Source organism: Anabrus simplex, chromosome 8 (genome assembly GCF_040414725.1).
Source record: "Anabrus simplex isolate iqAnaSimp1 chromosome 8, ASM4041472v1, whole genome shotgun sequence".
NCBI lineage: Eukaryota > Metazoa > Arthropoda > Insecta > Orthoptera > Tettigoniidae > Anabrus > Anabrus simplex.
In genome coordinates, this window is record NC_090272.1 from 85,514,005 (window position 1) to 85,534,729 (window position 20,725).

The 20,725-nt window shown below is 44.1% G+C and overlaps 1 protein-coding gene across 1 annotated transcript in view; it reads right to left on the minus strand.

The window, feature by feature from the left end:
- The window catches only part of LOC136879147 (cysteine-rich protein 1), a 186,939-nt gene extending 167,534 nt beyond the window's left edge, over positions 1 to 19,405 (minus strand). Inside the window, exon 1 of the mRNA XM_067152899.2 lies at positions 19,257 to 19,405. Within this exon, the coding sequence (XP_067009000.1) occupies positions 19,257 to 19,296 (40 nt within the window). The 5' untranslated portion in view covers positions 19,297 to 19,405. The remainder of the gene's footprint in view (positions 1 to 19,256) is intronic.
- Positions 19,406 to 20,725: the final 1,320 nt, after the last annotated feature.

Genomic DNA, 20,725 nt, shown 5'->3' on the forward strand with positions numbered 1-20,725 from the left:
ACTGTATATAAGGCTCTTTTATCAGAGAGGCCTCATCCCATCACACTCTACACCCTGGCCTATCAAACGCCCAAAATCTCACGCGTGCGAACAGCGGTGCAGAGTTCCTGTGCACAGTGTATCGGTCCCACTCGGCTCGGACCAACGCTTCGTCTCTGGGCTACTCGGCTAAGCTCGGATCAACTCAACTCGGATTTGGAGCGCTACGGAGCAAGTGAGGAAGAGGGAGACAGGGGGAGCGAGCGAGACAGGCGTGAGGAAAGAGAGAGACAGCGCTATTGCTCCAAATCGAGGAGTGGGGGTTCTGCACTCTGGTCAACCAAGCGAAGTCGTGTTATGCACCGTGCACAGTGCATGCACCCTGAGAGGCCGTGCTCTACTCAACTGATTATTTCATCCGTAGTAGTTTAATAAGCCCCGAGTTAGTTTCCCCATTTCGAAGAACTGAATCCTACACTTATCCACTCCAAATTCCATTCTCGAAAACGATTCGTTAGAAGCAAATATATGAATCGTTATCAATTGGAGTTTCATTTATTGAAAGATATTTATGATAATTTGATTTGATTTTTCCAAAGATAAATCTTTCTTTTTTTTTCTTAATCTGTTTACCCTCCATGGTTGGTTTTTCCCCTTGGACTCAGCGACGGATCCCACCTCTACCGCCTCAAGGGCAGTGTCCTACAGCGTGAGACACTAGTTCGAGGATACAACTGGGGAGGCGGGCTACTACCTCGCCCAGGTGGCCTCACCTGCTATGCTGCACAGGGGAATTTGGGGGGGGGGGGTATTTTGGAAGAGATAGAGAAGTAGAGGGAAGGAAGCGGCCGTGTCCTTAAGTTAAGTACCATCCCAGCATTTGCCTGGAGGAGAAGTGGGGAAAACAAGGAAAAACACTTCAAGGATAGCTGAGGTGGGAATCGAATCCACCTCTGCTCAGTTGACCTCCCCAGGCTGAGTGGATCCCGTTCCAGCCCTCGTACCACATTTCAAATTTCGTGACAGAGCCAGGAATCGAACCCGGGCCTCCGGGGATGGCAGCTAATCACGCTAACCACTACACCGCAGAGACGAACCGTAATATAAATTCACGGGAACAAATACTTTTAAGATAAAAAGCGCCGCCTCTGTGGTGTAGGGCATCAAAAACGCAAACATAAGTTCAATAGACATTCTAGAATGAGAGATCTTTAGACACCAAGGAAACATTTGGGAAGCTACATCAGAGCAACCACTACAAAAACAGTATAGACCAAAGTTGTCCGCGGAACGTAAACAAGCCTGAAGAAGCCCACTGAAACAAGAAGAAGAATGCACAGAAGAATTGATTGGGTTATTTGTTTAACGTCTTCCAATATTGGGAGAATTCGCTGCTACTACTACTATTAATCAACAATTGGAATTCGAAACAACCTGTCTCCCAAACTCACACCTTTCTCGCCGCACTGGCTTTATAACATCTAACTACTCCGTCACACCTGCCATAGTTCCAGCAATTAACGTGTAGAAGTACACTGCACTTTCACGTACGATGCATTATGCAAGAATAATTGTTTTGAAGTAATGGCCTGCCTACGTTAATTAACCATCACGCAACAACACTAGCTTTCCAACGACATAAATGTACCGTTATCATTTACGATGGTCGAGGAATTGTCCTGATCACATCATCCTTGGAATCTACCGCACGCGGTGTTCGCGGCTTCCCTTCAGACCCGAATGCTGTATATGAAACGCCTCATACATCGGTACGGATAGGGGGCGGCTTTTTAACATGAATATGAAATTTTGAATTTGTTTTACGTCGCACCGACACAGATAGGTCTTATGGCGACGATAGGATAGGAAAGGGCTAGGAATGGGAAGGAATCGGCCGTGGCCTTAATTAGGGTACAACCCGAGCATTTACCTGGTGTGAACATGGAAAACCACGGAAAACCATCTTCAGGGCTGCCGACAGTGGGATTCGAACCCACTATCTCCCGGAAGCGAGCTCACAGCTGCACGCTCCTAATCGCACAGCCAACTCGCCCGGTGACAGTGGGGTTCGAACCCACTATCTCCCGGATGCAAGCTCACAGCTGCGCGCCCCTAACCACACGGCCAATTCGCCCGGTAACATGGATATGTTTTGGGCTGAGGGTCTATCTGAAATTAGCGTGTACAGTTTTGTGTGGACAAAAAGAAATTAAAAAACCGACATCGTACCCAGGCAACCAGTGTACGTCATATGGAAGGAACAGCGACGCCATTTTTGTGAACGGAAAGACATGTTTTTGGAAGATGTTGATGTTGGACGTATTAGACCCGGGATTTGCAAATGGCGGCCGCAAAGTATTTAAAAAAATTGTTTTAAGAAATATGCAAAAAATTACAAACAATATTTCTTAGATCGTTCATAAATGTATCAATTTTTATACCCTTTATACCTTAATTAAGGCCACGTCAAAAACTAAAAATTTTAAATCCAAATTTCGGTGAAAAATGAGCCCTCACAAATGCCATTGCTAGGTCTTAACCATTACAAAAATGGCCATGAAATCCATGCCAACTTCATTATATGTAACGTAGCATGTAATGAATACCAAGAAACACCGTAATTGCCATTCGTGTAAGAAGCGGTTTCAGTTCTTCTCTCACTGGTAGTGCTGGCTAGTACACAGTGCTGCAAACTCGAAATTTTCAGGGAAGTACTGCTGAAAGTACACTGCTGGGATTTTAGGCTCGTACAACTGTACTGTATATTATTGTTCTCTTCACACTACTCCCACTAACTTGTCCTTCCTTAAGTTATTTTTTACTAAATTATTAATTTCAGTTTGTCTTTAGGTATGTCTTTTTCTCTTGTTGTCATTTGTCGGATATTAATTCAAATGAACTGACATTGTTGGGTGCTCTTTTTTCAAAATTCAATTTTCCTGGTTATAACAGCGTATATTTTTTTAAATTTCACTCTTTTATGCAATTGTAAAGCAGCGTTTTAAATAATTAAAATGATACTTTCGGTCATACTGGTATCTCTGTTCCATTTGCAGAATTGTACGAAATTTGGACTTTATTTATTTTTTTTTTTTTTTGCTATTTGTTTTACGTCACACCGACACAGATAGTTCTTACGGCGACGATATAATAGGAAAGGTCTAGGAGTGTGAAGGAATCGGCCGTGGCCTTAATTAAGGTACAGCCCCAGCATTTGCCTAGTGTGAAAATGGGAAACCACGGAAAAACCATCTTCAGGGCTGCCGACAGAGGGGTTCGATGGACTATTATTAAAGTCGGTGCCGCGATCATACTTACATCTGCCAATGTGGCCCTCGACAAATTGAAAATCCCTGTATTAGACCTATAAAGAGAGGTTGTAAAGAAACCAATGGCGAATAATTTGACGGGAAAACATTAAAATTAAAACTCTGAACACTTCGGAAAAAATAAAATTATTTGTTTGTTTGTTTGTTTGTTTGTTTGTTTGTTTGTTTGTTTGTTTGTTTGTTTGTGTCGTTCTTTCTTTCTTTCTTTCTTTCTGTTTTCTTTTTTGTATCGGAACTGTCCCCCGTGGGTGGAGTGAAATGTATTTATTATCTGCATCCCCTGCATGTCGTAAAAGGCTACTAAGAGGGGAAGAATCAATGATTCTGTACTTGGTCTCTCGTCTTTAAGCTCGAAAACATACCCATGATTCCATATGCTTTTCCGTGTAGCGGAGATTTTTACATACATCTTTATTCGTGTTGCGAGAGCGTTCGTGCTAATGAGGTTTTACTAATAAGTGCTGGCCCCAACCAAACGAAACGCAACCCAATCCAATGGCGCAACAGCAGTCACTGCCCACCAAACGAGCGCTGCTCAGCACGAACGGCTGCAGGTCAGCACGACCAATCCTCTCGGCCGTTATTCTTGGCTTTCTAGACCGGGACCGCTAGCTCACCGTCAGATAGCTCCTCAATTGTAATCACGAGAACCGAACGAATAGCCGCGTGGTTTGTGTCGCGCAGCTGTCAGATAGTGGGTTCGAACCGCACTGTCGGCACTCCTGAAAATCATTTTCCGTGGTTTCCCATTTTCACGCCAGGCTGTACCTTAACTGAAGCCACGGTCACTACCTTTCCCCCCTTAGCCCTTTCTTATCCCATCCTGGCCATAAAACTTATCTGTATCGGTGCGACGTAAACCAAATTGTAATCATGTAGGTTGAGTGGACCTTGAACCAGCCCTCAGATGTAGGTAAAAATCCCTGACCTGGTCGGGAATCAAACCCAGGGTCTCTGAGTAAGAGGTATGTACGAGTGCTGACCTTCAGTACGAGTAAAAAAACATGACATACTTCTCACGTCAATCACCATTGTTCAATAAAAATTTAACAATTCCTAAAGTTATGCACATGAAAATTTAAATGATCCGCCTCTGTGGTGTAGTGGTTAGTGTGATTAGCTGCCATCCTAGAAGGTCCGGGTTCGATTCCCGGCTCTGTCACGAAATATCAAAAGTAGTGCAAGGACTGGAACAGGATCCACTCAGCCTCGGGAAGTTAACTGAGTAGAGGAGGCTCGATTCCCACCTCAACAATCCTCGAAGTGGTTTTCCTTGGCTTCCCACTTCTTCTCCAGGCAAATGCCGGGATGGCACCTTAAGCCACGGCAACTTCCTTCCCTCTTCCTTCCCTATCCCTTCCAATGTTCCCTTATCCCACAAAGCCCTTGTTCAGCACAATAGGTGAGGCCCACCTTGGAGAGGTACTAGTCCTTTCCAGTTGTACGGTATAACTGACTAAATGTCTCACCACTCCAGGACACTGCCCTTCAGTTGAGGCGATAGAGGTGGGATCGCTCGCTGAGTTCGGGGGAGAAACCAACCCTGGACGGTACACTGACTAAATAAAAAATGCATTATTAAATTAGGTGAAAACTTCCACTGGTTTATTATTTTTTTGTTTACAATAAATGACAGAAATTTCACGTAAATTACTAGCGACTCTCTAGAACATGTTTCTACGTCTTTTATATTATTGTTGTGTGCTATTTACAAGTGCAACTTCTCCGAATGACCACCCCTTTAAGCCAACCACTCCTATTCTCGACCACTTTCAACCTACACGGAATGATATTCTCAAAAGACCAATGTATTTTCCACCTCTTTAAAACGACCACCCCTTTCCTCGACCAACGGCCATGAATTTTGGCCATAAAGCAAAAAATATATATATCTTTTCAGACGACCAGATAACTGTGCGAAATATATTTACAGTGCGTTATTTCCAACCCTCTACACCCTACATCCACTATTATTGAAATGTCTGATTCTCAGCAGTTCTTCCACTAAAAGAACGAATTTTTGTAATAAAGGTGACTGAAAAAAGGAAAATTTTAGTGTGACAACAATCGAGTTTAAGTTTGGAAATATGAAATTCAAAACTGTATTGCAAACCGTAACAGTTACTTAAAGGCATAAGTACAGTACCTATAATCATAGGACGGGCCGCCAGGATATAGAGAGGTTTAGAGCAAGGTGATGTTCCTTAGTTGTTCGTTTAGGAGAGTGCCGATAAGAGCGTCCTTACTTGCTATCACCTGCTTTTCTTCATTGGTTTGCGCACGTCTGGTTAGTGACAAGAAAAGCCATTGGTCTAACACGTCAGGGGTGTTCAGCACAAAGCTTCTCAAAGAGAGTGACCGCCACCCGGGGGGCTCTGTTTCGTGTCAGCCATTGGCCCACATTTGAGGCTATAACTCTTTTGTTAGGACCCATTAGCAAGGTGAAGTTGTCAATTATGATATGTCTAACTGCGTTGAATTACGGGAGCGATGCAAAATGCGTCCACTGGTAGTGGTAGTTGTAGGTAAGGGCGTAAGATTTCTCCGTGTCTGGGGGCGGGGGGGTATTATAGCATCAGCGATAAACACACCTCTCCTCTACAAGCATTTTAAGGCAACATTCATATATTTCATCTCCCCGAGTGCCGGGGTCATGGCTAAATGTTTAGCATGGTGGCCTTTGGTCCAGAGGGTCCCGGGTTCGATTCCCGGCAGGGTCGGGAATTTAACCTTTAATTCCGATGGCTCGGGGACTGGGTGTGTGTGTGTTATCTTGAGCATCAGAAATCATCCTAGGCAGGGCCCAATCGACGCAGAAGCGCAGGTCGCCTATACGGCGTCAACTCGAAAGACCTACCAATTGTTAAAAATTATATTTCTAAGCAGTTCAGAACTGACAGTCAATGAAGTGATAGTCGATTGTGTACACAGTGAAGTTAGTCACTGGACAGAGAATGTTGATTGTTTACAAATGATATCTGGTGCCTGTATTGAGTATGGCGGGCGACTGTTCGAACAGACTCAGTTTCTGCGCAACCCTTTAAATCATCCTGTACAGTATACTGTATATCGGATAACGTGAAGAGTAACTGAGACCATTAGACTTAGCGAGAAAGAAATTCAAATATTTCCTTCACAGAGAGCACAGCAGCGGAGTGAAAAGGGAAAAATTATTATTATTATTATTATTATTATTATTATTATTATTATTATTATTATTATTATTATTATTAATTGTCACGCTGCTGCAATATAGGAAACATTTCCGCGTTCATGCAGTGTGTCCGAGTATAGCCGAAGGTTGTTCGATAACAGTATCACTAAAAATGATAAGGAATATGACGTATTGAGGATGTGTCGTACAACAGTGTTACGAAGAACTGGGATTGGGCAGGAAACAGCATGGAAAAGGGAACTTTGTGTCAGCGAGCTTTTAGTTTGGCTTTCTTCACATGATACGAATAGGCTAACTGGATTAAAACTGGAAACGAAATTGACACGGGACATCTATATTAGAAATACAATAACAGAGAAGATTTTTTTTTTTTGCTAGTTGTTTTTACGTCGCACCGATACAGATAGGTCTTACGGCGACGATGGGACAGGAAAGGGCTAAGAGTGGGAAGGAAGCGGCCGTGGCCTTAATTAAGGTACAGCCCCAGCATTTGCCTGGTGTGAAAATGGGGAAACCACGGAAAACCATTTTCAGAGCTGCCGACAGTAGGGTTCGAACCTACTATCTCCCGAATACTGGATACTGGCCGCACTTAAGCGACTGCAGCTATCGAGCTCGGTGCAGAGAAGATTATTATGTGGTACGCTATAATACGATATGAAATATTAGTAGCTACGGCTAAAATGAAATATCTCCTACTTTTCATATCTGTTGGCGACCTTCCTCTACCGGTTTTCCCACACCTGCATAAAGACGATAAGTCGAACTAACACGTTCTCGTTCTACGAATAAAGCTGGAGTAAATAGACTGGCAGAGCCTTATCTCGTAGCATTGGTGCTAGTGAAGCCACACATGTGGATTTACCCCTATTTTACGGCCGGATGCCCTTCCTGATGCTAATCCTATGTCGATGGATATAGTCGCTATTGCGTGTTTCTCTGGTGGTGTGGTGCGTTGTCACAATATGAAGAGGACAGCGCCGGTACAAACAGAAAAATCCCAGTCCCTAAGCCAGAAAAATTAATCAGATGCTATTAAAATCCCCGACTCCACCGGGAATCGAAATTGGGTTAACACCAAATGTATCGCCAGAGATATTTCACGTGCCGGAAATGGACTGTCTTTTCCTCTTCAAAAATCCGACTTCCTTTGGATCGTCGGCCGACACTCTACTATTGGCCCACAGAGGAAGTTATCAGAAACAAAACAAAATAGGTAAGAAAATTAAACTCACATTCTCCTATTCCTCGCGATGGTGCGACTCTTTTCAGCCACACCCCTTGGTTCAGCAACAGCGCTACGAGAACAGGCGGGTATAGGTGACAAAGTGCGGGACGTTCCACATTTTAATGTATTTTGTAAATCTCCCGCGCGGGACATCATTTACCCCTCAGTTGTCTCGTTTTCTGTCTGAATGCATTTTCGTGTTATTGTCATCGGTACGAATTTTCACAATACGCAGCTATCTTGCCATCTAGCTTCAACTGAACATAGCACAGCTCTTGCCAAGAGTATGATATTTAAAAGTGCAAAGAAGCAGGTTATAGTATCTTTGCAGACGCGTTTCGGATCCACTCAATGACAAAGATAGTTTGGCTTGTGTAAGAAGTGCCGACAAATACAGTTTCAGACAAGATAAATGATGCAATAGTTTTACTTATGTTGGGGTTTTCAGTATTTCTATACTAAGTGGTTATAACTAGCGGTTGAAATTTAGAACAAGTGCTGAAGCTTGTTTACTTGTTGTCTGAAGTGATCTAACATCTACAGCATGGGCCCAACAAGTGTTGTTAGAAAGTGTTCCATGTACATGATAAAACTAAGAAATTCCACGAATATGTCATATTTCTTCTATTTGCAATTTTTTAACTTTTCATAACATTTAGACTATAAAATGTTCAATATTGATTTTATAATTTCAGAATGTGTTGAGTTTTATATGTTTTCATTTACATGAAGTATCATTAACACACAAACTGGAAAAAAAACTGTACAAGAACGATGTGTGAAAAGTATTTTTCTATGTTATTACTTCAGAAGAGTTCTCTTGATCAAAAACTATGAGGGAAAACTGATAATACAATGCTCTTGAAAACGTTAAAAAAATTGTCGTTTTAAAATTAGAGCTGTCTGCCTCCGTGGTGTAGTCGTTAGTGCGATTAGCTGCCATCCCCGGAGGCCCGAGTTCGATTCCCAGCTCTGCCACGAAATTTGAAAAGTGATACGAGGGCTGGAACGAGGTCCACTCAGCCACAGGAGGTCAACTGAGTAGAAAGGGGTTCGATTCCCTCCTCATCCATCCTCGAAATCGTATTCCGTGGTTTCCCATTTTACTCCAAGCAAATGCCGGAATGGTACCTAACTTAAAGCCACGGCCGCTTTCTTCCCTCTTCCTTATCTATCCCTTTCACCCCCCACAAGGTCCCTGTTTAGCATAGCCGGTGAGGCTGCCTGGGCGAGGTACTGGTCACCTTGCCCAGTTGTATCCCCTCGACCCAAAGTCTCACCCTCCAGGACACTACCCTTGAGGCGGTAGAGGTCGAATCCCTCGCTGAGTCCGAGGGAAACAAACACTGGAGAGTAAACGGATTAAGAAAGAAAGAAAGAAAGAAAGAAAGAAAGAAAGAAAGAAAGAAAGAAATTATGTAGCTGTTCACAAATTGTGGAATCTCCCCCATTTTCGACTCTCCTGTCTGTCAAGCCTTCCTTCACAGTTGGTCACGCTGGGCGAGTGCGATAGAAAAAAGGTGAGGTAAGGACATGTGAAGACAGGATGAGGCAGATGAAAATGATTGCGGGGTAAGTGTACACCCTAGCTTCAGAGGACAGCACACTGTGAGGAGCTCTTCGGCTTTGGCGCGCTACTCAGGATGGCCACCCGGCGTTGAGCAGGACAAGTGTGTCTGCTCTCCCTTATACAGCGTCGCTGGATTTCTTCTGCTCCTCAGAACCCAGCCTGTTGTGACGTTTGGCATCACTGCATGTGACAAGGTCGTGTAGCAGGTGCCCACGGGTCACGGCCACATCACAAATGACTCAGCACTTAAATCTATGTTTGTTAAACGAACCAGTGGCCCGCTTAACCAGAAGCTGAAAGCCAGGACAGCATTTGGCCCTCGTGATAGAACACCGCTCTGCTGTAGAACTGCTGTTAGTGAGTGAGCTTTGAAATTAAAACACTCACTGCACGTATTTTCAACGACAGCATTGATTATCATGTCATCAATGGAATAACATTACAGCCAGCAAATGTCGAGTGGCGTTGGCACTGGCTTCTTATCAAGGCGGCCACAGTTCGAATCCCGGGCAACACAAATGGGTTTTTAAAATATAACATCACGTCTCTGTGGTTCGGATTTCACGTTAAACTGAAGGCTCCAAGGCTATCGTCACGATATCACCAGTCACGAAAAACTACAAGCTTTTTTACTCTACAGCTCCAAATCTACAATATTATATCCTGGGAGGCCTCCGACACATTACTTCAATGAAAAAATGAAATGGCGTATGGCTTTTAGTGCCGGGAGTGTCCGAGGACAAGTTCGGGTCGCCAGATGTAGGTCCTTTGATTTGAAGCCCGTAGGCGACGTGCGCGTCGTGATGAGGATGAAGTGATGATGAAAACGACACACACACCCAGACCCCGTGCCAGCGAAACTAACCAATTACTGTTAAAATTCCCGACTCTGCCGCGAATCAAACCCGGGACCCCTGTGGCCAAAGGCCAGCACGCTAACCATTTAGCCATGGAGCCGGACATTACTTCAATTATTTCTTTCATCAAGTCACATTGCTGTCGGGAACTCGGAAACTAGAAAACATTTGGCATTTTCTTTTTAAAGACGGTATTGGCTGGGTGAAAATCGCGGGGGGGGGGGAGGGCGGTCCCCCCCACACACCGATGATTTTATCTCAAATGTTCCTCCCCTATAAAATTCTCCGGGGATGGGGGAATTTGTTAATTATAAAATAATAAGGAAAATGTAGAACACATATATTGCTGAAATTAATGTTTTACTATGCACATGTTCATAAAACAATAGCAATAATGCACATAATACAGAAATAATAGAATGACTGCCAGACCTCGAGCAATAAAGCAACGTAGCGGCGACAGCTCTACAAATGCAGCCTATTTTTCATGTTTTACTCTGGCAAGTCCGTCTGAAACCGGGAATAACTTTACAATGTTTATCATTCTTGCTATAACAAAAGAATTCAAATAAAAATGGACCAAAGGCTAGCATGCTAACCACCTATGGAGCCGTACTTGTCTTATGGTGATTGCCCTCATTAGGATGCCAGACATGGATACCATACGATCAGTGCATGAAGGACACGTACTTAGAGGTAGTAGTGGTGTTTATTGTTTTAAGAGGAAGTACACCTGGGCAACCATCCACGTACTTACTATAGAGCTTGTAAAATCGGTCTCCTTGTAATCTGCAGGTTTCCCCACGAGGTCACTTGCATAACTTCGACCTTGTCCTCGTCTTTCGTTTCCAACCGACCTAAAGTAAACATCACGTGACTTTGAAGAGTATTATACCAATGGTCTTAGTTTTCTTGCTTCATTCCACATGCTAAGGAGGAACTGCTTTGCGTAATTGCTCTACCCAGTCGACTCTTGAAGAGCCACATGGCCCTGAGATCACAGGTCGCCTTTCCGGGCTGAGTAGCTCAGCAGTTAGAGCGCTGACTTTCGGAGCTCAAGTTGGCAGGTTCAGTCCAGGCTTAGTCCTGCGGTGTATGAAGGTGCACAGAGACGGCAGCCTCATGCCGGTAGATTTACTGGCACGTACAACACCTGTGGGCACCTCAGTGTCTCCGGAAACCGTAAAAGTATTTACGGAGACAAAAAGAACAAAATTATATATTATTATCGAGCGAAGTGGCCGCGCTTTTAACGTGCCACGGCTATATATTATAGATTATAATGGTACTGGTTTTACGTCACAATGTCTCCTTGGCTGAATGGTCAGCGTAGTCTTCTTTGGCTCGGGGTTGATTACCGGCCGGGTCGGAGATTTTAACCGTAAATGGTTATTTTCCCCAACATTCCTGCAACTTACACACAACACTATTCTCCACTGCAAAAATACACACCGTTGAACGGTCTGTCTTACAAGGGCATGCCTTCTTCTTCTACTTCTTTTCCAATCGCTTTTTTCCACACCTGTGGGGTCGCGGGTGCGAACTGTGTCGCACATGTGCATTTGGCCCAGTTTTATGGCCGGATATCCTGTCTGCAGGCACGTATCCGCTATTGCATATTTCTTTAGTGGCTGGTAGTTTGGTGTGCTGTCTGAATATCAAGAGGAGAGTGTTGAGAAAAATACTAACATCCAGTCCTCGAGCCAGAAGAATTCATCAGACATCAGACGCGATCAAAATCCCTGACCCGGTCGGGGACCGAAATCGGGACCCTGTCAATCAAAGGCCTGAACTGCAAGGAGTCAGACAACATAAATAAAACAATGGAATGGCGTATGGCTATTAGTGCCGGGAGTGTCCTAGGACAAGTTCGGCTCGCCAGATGCAGATCGTTTGATTTGACTCCCGTAGGCAACCTGCGCGTCGTGGTGAGGATGAAATGATGATGGAGACGACACATACACCCAGCCCCCGTGCTGGCGAAGGTAACCAATTGTGGTTAAAATCACCGACCCTGCCGGGAATCGAACCCGGGACCCCTGTGACCGAAGGCCAGCACGCTAACCATTTAGCCATGGAGCCGGACAATAAATAAAATATTTCACACTAACTACATTTACGGGTTTACACACATGGCGGTGTCAGAATTTTGTCCCGCTCGTGTTCTTCTATGTACCAGTAATTTACCGACTCGATCCTGGCGTATTTGAGCACGTTCATACACTACTGGAATGAATCGTGATCAAAAAGCCAGTGCTCTACCGTTTTAACCACTCAGCCTGGCAATGAAGACATGATTTAGATAAAGTAGTATTTTTACTGTCCGCCTCTGTGGTGTAGTGGTTAGTGTGATTAGCTGCCACCCCCGGAGGCCCGGGTTCGATTCCCGGCTCTGCCACGAAATTTGAAAAGTGGTACGAGGGCTGGAACGGGGTCCACTCAGCCTCGGGAGGTCAACTGAGTAGAGGTGGGTTCGAGTCCCACCTCAGCCATCCTGGAAGTGGTTTTCCGTGGTTTCCCACTTCTCCTCCAGGCGAATGCCGGGATGGTACCTAACTTAAGGCCACGGCCGCTTCCTTCCCTCTTCCTTGCCTATCCCTTCCAATCTTCCCATCCCTCCACAAGGCCCCTGTTCAGCATAGCAGGTGAGGCCGCCTGGTCGAGGTACTGGTCATACTCCCCAGTTGTATCCCCCGACCAAGAGTCTGAAGCTCCAGGACACTGCCCTTGAGGCGGTAGAGGTGGGATCCCTCGCTAAGTCCGAGGGAAAAACCGAACCTGGAGGGTAAACAGATGATGATGATGATGAGTATTTTTACTAGTTCATCAGTCACATGGCTGAAGAGTAAAACAAGACTTAAGGGAATCAGTATGTCGGGTAAAGACAGAGAAGGTGAGAAAATTCAATTCCTTACGTACCCAGTACGGAAAACAAGTGATCAAAGGAAGTAAGGTAAGGGTTATTCTGCCCGAAGGCAGGTCCGAACCTCCGCAGAGGTGTTCCTGAGCCGGAGTTTACGTGCGGTAGGGTGGCCAGTTCCTTTCCGCTACTCCATTCCCTTACTCCCCACCAACAGCGCGTGGCAACCCATCCAACTCCTGACAACGCTCAATGTTGCTTAACTTCGGAGATCTCACGGGATCCGGTGTTTCAACACGGCTACGGCCTTTGGCTCATTGGAAGTCACATAGGAAAAATAACAGAGTGATCGCTGAAAAAGGGAGCAGAAGTTATGTTCGATTCATCTGGGACCTGTCTCACAAGTTGTGAGCTGGAATTATATCATCTAGAGGAGCTTTCTCGTTGACTCCCCATGAACGACGGCCATGAAAATGTTGCAAAGTTTGGGCTGGGAAGACTTGCGAGAAAGGAGACGAGCTGCTCGACTAAGCGGTATGTTCATAACTGTCAGTGGAAAGATGGCCTTAGTAGACTGATAAGTTTGAGTGGTGTTTTAAATGTAGGAAACATCACAATATGTAGCTACTAGGCAGCTGGGCGTGACGTGGGAGGGTAAGCTGATGATGATGATGATGCTTGTTGTTTTAAGGGGCCTAACATCGAAGGTCATCGGCCCGGGAGGGTATGCAACTCGAGCATTGTTTTACCTAGGTGTCGCCGTAGATCGGACCTTAACATACTAGAAACACTGTGTCCGACTCGTTGGCTGAATGGTCAGCGTACTGGCCTTCGGTTCAGAGGGTCCTGGGTTCGATTCCCGGCCGGGTCGGGGATTTTAACCTTCATTGGTTAATTCCAATGGCCCGGGGGCTGGGTATTTGTGCTGTCCCCAACATCCCTGCAACTCACACACCACACATAACACTATCCTCCACCACAATAACACGCAGTTACCTACACATGGCAGATGCCGCCCACCCTCATCGGAGGGTCTGCCTTACAAGGGCTGCACTCGGCTAGAAATAGCCACACGAAATTATTTTATTAGAGAAACACTGTGTTAACTCTGGACAGAAAGTTCCAGCCCGAAATAATACCCTCCGGAAACTTGGCTCAAGCAAATGGGGAACCCATCCAACTGTGTTAAGAACCTCAGCTCTTGCGCTCGCTTTCTCTGCGGCTGAGTACGCATGTCCTGTCTGGTTCAGCTCAGCCCATACGAAGCGGGTGGATACAGCCCTTAATGAAACGCGCAGAATAGTTACTGGATGCCTAAAACCAACTCCCATCGACACAGTTGGTTGGTATTGCTCCTCCAGACATTCGGCGAGAAGTGTTTGCAAGGCACGAGTGGTCGAAGGTGGATCTCACAAACACCCACTCGTTATTTCGGCATTGACATCCGCCCAGAAGACTGATGTCCAGGAAAAGTTTCCTCAATGTCTCCAAGTCTCTGGATAAACTAACAGGAACACGTTGTGATATGTGGCGAGCACGAATGGAGCATCTTTCTGACTGGATGGTGACTTCTGAATCTCCAACCCCTGGTCATCATTTGGAATGGAAAATCTGTAAGGCACTGGATCGACTGAGGAGTGGAGTAGGTACATCCAAGGATAACCAATAAAAAAAGATTGGGGTTATCTGAAAGATCAGTCAGACTTCTGCGATTGTGGGGAGCAACAAACTACCCAACACCTTTATGACTGTCAGTCCTGCCCTGTTCGTTGTACACTTCAAGACTTGACTCAAGCCATTGAAGATGGAATTTCTGTTGCCCATTTCTGGGCAGACTTTGTGTGAACCATGCTTGTGACATAAGATGTAATTTGTTTTGTTTGTAAATAAGACCTTATTTATATTCTCTGTTTTTCAACACTCTGACACAAAATTTAAAAAAAAATCACAATATGAAGATAAAGTTGGAATTCAAGAGGACAAACTGGGGAAAATACGAAGAGGAATAACTTACCAAGGAAGATGTTTGTTAAATTTCCAAATTCCGCGCAATGATTTAAGAAAAGTCTAGGTAAACAACTTATAGGCAATCTGCCATCTGGGCGACAGTCCTAAGTACAGTTCATTGGTGATCGAATGAAATTGAATTCAACCATTTGTTCAGTGTGTGTCCGAGAAAAAGGTTCGACTCGACTGGTGTAGGTCTTTCTATCTGCACGTCTTGGTGCAAGATGATAATGAGGTAGAGAAAGGGTGAAACAAGGTGTCGCCCCATAGCCTACTCCTATCGAATAACACTAAGAGGTCTGTCTGCTCAAGATTTAACGTCCCCATACCTGCTGATGGTTTACCATTTTCACATCAGGCAAATGCTGGGGCAGTACCTTAATTAAGGCCACGGCCGCTTCCTTCCCATTCCTAGGCCTTTCCTGTCCCATAGCAAAAAAAAAAAGTTTACCACCCCCTGCCGGCCAATGTACGGACAGTGAAAATGTTTTCTACCAACGGGGCTCGAACGGGCTAACCGCGGTGATATACCATAACGACTATGGTCACCAGGTGGGCTAATTCAACAATGACTATCTAAAACAAGAGGTCAATCGATCAAAAAAGTTCATCTCATGGGAAGAATCCTGTAGTCATTTTGGATTTTAAGACGTGAAAAATTCCACTGCAGTTGTCACACCGAGTGACTTGGCTTCGAGTCATGTAGTTGTGAGTTTGTGAGATGGCGGGATCGAACCCATGTGTCGGAAACCCTGGAAATGGTTCTCCGTGGTTTCCCATTTTCCCCACGAGAAAAATGCCGGTTAACTACCGTAATTTAAGGCTACTGCTCCTTCCTTCTCAGTCCTTGCCTTAACCCATCCCTTTGTAGTCGAAAGAAAACCACTATGTTTTAGTGTGCCGTTAAACCACTCCAACAATAGAGGATGGCTGCCTAGTTGTACTTCCCCGTAAAACAATAATCACCACCACCACTCCAATATTAATAATAAAGAAGAAGAAAACGGCACAATTTCACAGGTATCCTCGTTCAAATACCTTGGAGAAATCATACTACCATTGGGACTAGACAAGGCATAAGGCATACAGACTAACGTAGAAATACAACAACAAGAGAGTATATCGCGAATGCAAAATTACAACACTACAAAACAATTGTTTTGCCAGAAGCTTTATTTCTTTATTCTTTTCTAAATGATATTTGTTCGTGGCGTCGACCTCTGTAGATCTTTTGCCACTACTTTCACCATATGATAGGAAACTGCATGTAAGTGGAATTGCGGAAGTGTAGAGTGTTCAATTTGAGGCAAGGAATGTTAAGGACGACACAAACACCCAGTCCCCAGGCCAAGGATAGTAATCATTACAATTAAAAAGCCCTGACTCGGCAGGGAATCGAACCCGGGGCCGCCGGGTGACAGACGGACGCGTTGCCCCCCTACACCCCTACATGCCGGAAGCTTCATACGCCTCAGAAACCATATCCCTTGGAGGTCACTCTAAAATTACAGAAATTGAAAAGCAATGAAATATCGTTTCTGTCAGCAGAACATCGGTAGAAACTCCGAAACTAGGACATGTGTTATTAAAGATGGCACGAATGACAAATAAATAAACAAATAAATAAATAAATAAATAAATAAATAAATAAATAAATAAATAAATAAATACATAAATAAATAAATAAATAAATAAATAAATAAATAAATAAATAAATAATCCGCCTCTGTGGTGTAGTGGTTAGTGTGATTAGCTGCCACCCCCGGAGGTCCGGGTTCGATTCCCGGCTCTGCCACGAAATTTGAAAAGTGGTACGAGGGCTGGAGCGGGGTCCACTCAGCCTCGGGAGGTCAACTGAGTAGAGGTGGGTTCGATTCCCGCCTCAGCCATCCTGCACGTGTTTTTCCGTGGTTTCCCACTTCTCCTCGGGGCAAATGCCGGGATGGTACCTAACTTAAGGCCACGACCCTTCCAATCTTCCCGGGGCTGATGACCTTAGATGTTAGGCTCCTTTAAACAACAAGCATCATCATCATCAATCAATCTTCCCATCCCCTCCGCAAGGCCCCTGTTTAGCATAGCAGGTGAGGCCGCCTGGGCGAGGTACTGATCATCCTCCCCAGTTTTATCCCCAGACCCAGTCTGAAGCTCCAGGACACTGCCCTTGAGGCGGTAGATGTGGGATCCCTCGCTGAGTCCGAGGGCAAAACCGACCCTGGAGGGTAAACAGATAATGAAAAGAAGAAGAAAATCAAGAGAGGAAAATTCTCCGGAAAGTTTATGGTCCCATGAGAGAAAATTGAATGTGGATTAAGAGAACAGCGGACCTCTATTTATTAACTGACAGGTTCACTGATGCCGTACGCAAGAGACGCCTGAAATTCTATGACCATTTCTATAGAACGGGCAGCGACAGACTCGCCAAAATATTATTTAAAGTAATCAACTCAAAGAAGGTCAAAATAAACTGGCTAGAAGAAACTAAGGCGGACCTCGAAGAAATGAATATCACGAACGACAGCGCAGAAGATCGTGGAGCCTTTAGTACGATAGTAACCATTCACAAATTCGTGGAGAAATCTAAAAAAAGAAAACTGGTAGGAAGTGGTCCACAGAACGCAAGATGCAACACAGTGCATTCATAAAGAGATTATGGGAGGACAAGAGGGCGAAAACCATCAGGCCAACGAAGAAGTTCAAACACGCTATTTGAATGGGCATAACGGAGAAAGAAGATTAATAGTATTAATAAAACACCGAAAATATCAGTCCGACTCGTTGGCTGAATGGTCAACGTACTGGCCTTCGGGTCAGAGGGTCCTGGGTTCGATTCCCGGTTAATTCCAATGGCTCGAGGGCTGGGTGTTTGTGCTGTCCCCAACATCCCTGCAACTCACACACCACAATAAGACTCAGTTACCTACACGTGGTAGATGCCGCCCACGCTCATCGGAGGGTCTAATCTTACAAGGGCTGCACTCGGCTAGAAATAGCCACAGGAAATTGAAACTGATTGACCGAAAATATCACGGACACAATGGGGAAACGAAGGCTGAAATTCTACGGACACCTAGTAAGAATGGGGTTAAGAGCCACCACCAAGAGGGTAGAAGAGGTCAAGAGTGATGCGGAAGAAATTGGAATTACACTACAGATGATCACAATAGAAGCGAGTTCAGAAGAAGAGTCGAGTCTTAAAACCATTTGAAGAGAAACCACTAAAACCGAGGCCCGAACGGATCATTTCCGATGAGACGGGAAAGATGAGAAGCGAAAGAATTAAAATAGAAGAGAAGAAAGGCGTAGAAGCCGTAAGTTCTATGCCGTCCATAGTTGGCCAAATTCAGAAAATAATAATAATAATAATAATAATAATAATAATAATAATAATAATAATAATATGAACACGTGACACGTACGAGCCCAGCAAGAAAACCAACGGGATCTGGTTCACAAAAGTGGAAAACAGCTGTGAAAGAAATGGGGATCACACATAAAGACACCCAGAAACGTGACCCGCCTTAAAGGGAACTTCAAACACACCAGGGTTTTCAAGAAAATACGTGGACTGGAAAGAAAGAGATACAACACTGGAAACGCCGAAACGAAATGAGAATGAATAACAGAATAAGTCAGTAATCCACATTTCTACTTCAATCAATCTCAATTTTCAGTTTAGAATATTCAAGTGTATTTAGAGCCTCTGTTTACAAGAACTGTTTGCTTTTATCAGTAACAACAGATCATTGCGTGGTTGCGCAGTAATTGAAACCTCAAGGTCTTCTGTTTTATTTAGACAACAACAATCCATACAACGCCCACCACAAGCAATCACATCCTAGTCAGTTTATCTCCCAAACAACGTGATACTTGAATCCATAAATCATGAACAGATTAGTATGATACAATGCAGAATGATGAAAATAATAATGAAGGCAAGATACCCTGCATGATATTGGCGTATTATGGAGAGAGAGCTGTGAGGTTGGATTCCTCCTTCCTGAATTCTACCGATACAGGAAACGATTTCTTTAAGGTGATTTAAATTTTAAGACTTAATCATAATAATACACGTCGTTTTTCTGTGTATTTCCAGGGGTAGAAATATTAGAAATTCCCCTTTCTCAAATGAAATTCTGAGGCCTTTCTTTAAAATAATTTAAATACACCACATGTAGTCCACTTAGTTACGGTAATGTTATATTGTGACATGACAATAATGTAGGAGATCTTCCTTTGTCAGGTACTCACCGAAATAAACAGGTTTACTGCACTTCGGACAGTTCGGCATGGTGATGTAGGTAGTTAGCCTGTTGACAACTGAGACGTGCGGCTTTGTAGAACGTTCAGTGCACCGCCACTAAAAGCCAACTGTTCTCAGTCAGCCAGGTTCCCGCGAACATAGTAGTCAAGCATTTATCCGGTTATGGGAGCGGGAGGCCAAAGAACTACAACGCTGAAGACACTTCACTTCTTTCACAACGTGGCGCTCTTCGTAATGCGATATCCACTAAAAATATTCCACTGAATGCCTATCACGGGAAAGAGATATCTAATAACTTGACCTCTGGAATATTCATTCTCAGAGCATGCGTAATTATAGATGCACGATAGCGTTTTAAATGAAACAACCAAAGTTAGTGGCAGGACATGAAGGAGGCGCGATCTCTATGGCCATTCCGATCACGTTGCTCTGTTACGCAATCGTAAATCACTGGCTGTTACAACATTGTTACAACACAACAGACGAAGCGATAACAAGGAACGTATCCCAATTACAGTACAGTACATGGCGCAAAACGTCTAAACGTTAATAACATAAATTAAAGTAAAATCACTGGTCTTAAGCTGTAAATTATGTACTGCGGCAGTTAAGATAACTGTTAAGACATTTATAATATCACTTGTCCTATAATTCAGAATCAGCTCAGTGACTAACCCTATAAATAAGAAATTCCTTGGTTTGTTTTGGAGTCATGCTATTTAACTGATCAGTTTGAGAAGAAGGAGGTGGGGGACTCAAAATGGAACAGTCGTTATAAACTAACATTTTTAGGTACAAACCGGGACGGTGAAATCCTGAAAGGTTTAAAAACTGAGAAGTTAAATTTCAGCTCAAATCATTTTAATTAATTATGAATACAAAATTTAATGTATAAAAGCGTTATCGTTCTCCATCTTTAATTCAAAACGTCGAAAAAGATTCACTGTGATAAACACTCATTCTGGTAATAATAATAATAATAATAATAATAATAATACACATCCCACTAGGTACGGTTTTTGGAGACGCCGAAGAGTCCCGCAAGAGTTATTTTACGTGCCAGTAAATCTTTTAATTTTATTTATTTATTTATTTATTTATTTACCCTCCAGAATAGGTTTTTTCCCCGGACTCAGTGAGGAATCGCACCTCTACCGCCTCAAGGGCAGTGTCCTGGAGCGTGGGACGTTTGGTCGAGGATACAACTGGGAAGGACGACCAGTACTACCTCAACCACGCGGCCTCACCTGCTATGCTGAACAGGGGTCTTGAGGGGGGATGGGAAGATTGGAAGGGATAGACAAGGAAGAGGAAAGGAAGTTACCGTGGCCTTAAGTTAGGTACTACCCCAGCATTTGCCTGGAGAAGAAGTGGGGAAACCACGGTAAACCACTTCGAGGATGGCTGAGGTGGTTATCGAAGCCCCCTATATTCATCTGACCTCTCGAGGCTGAGT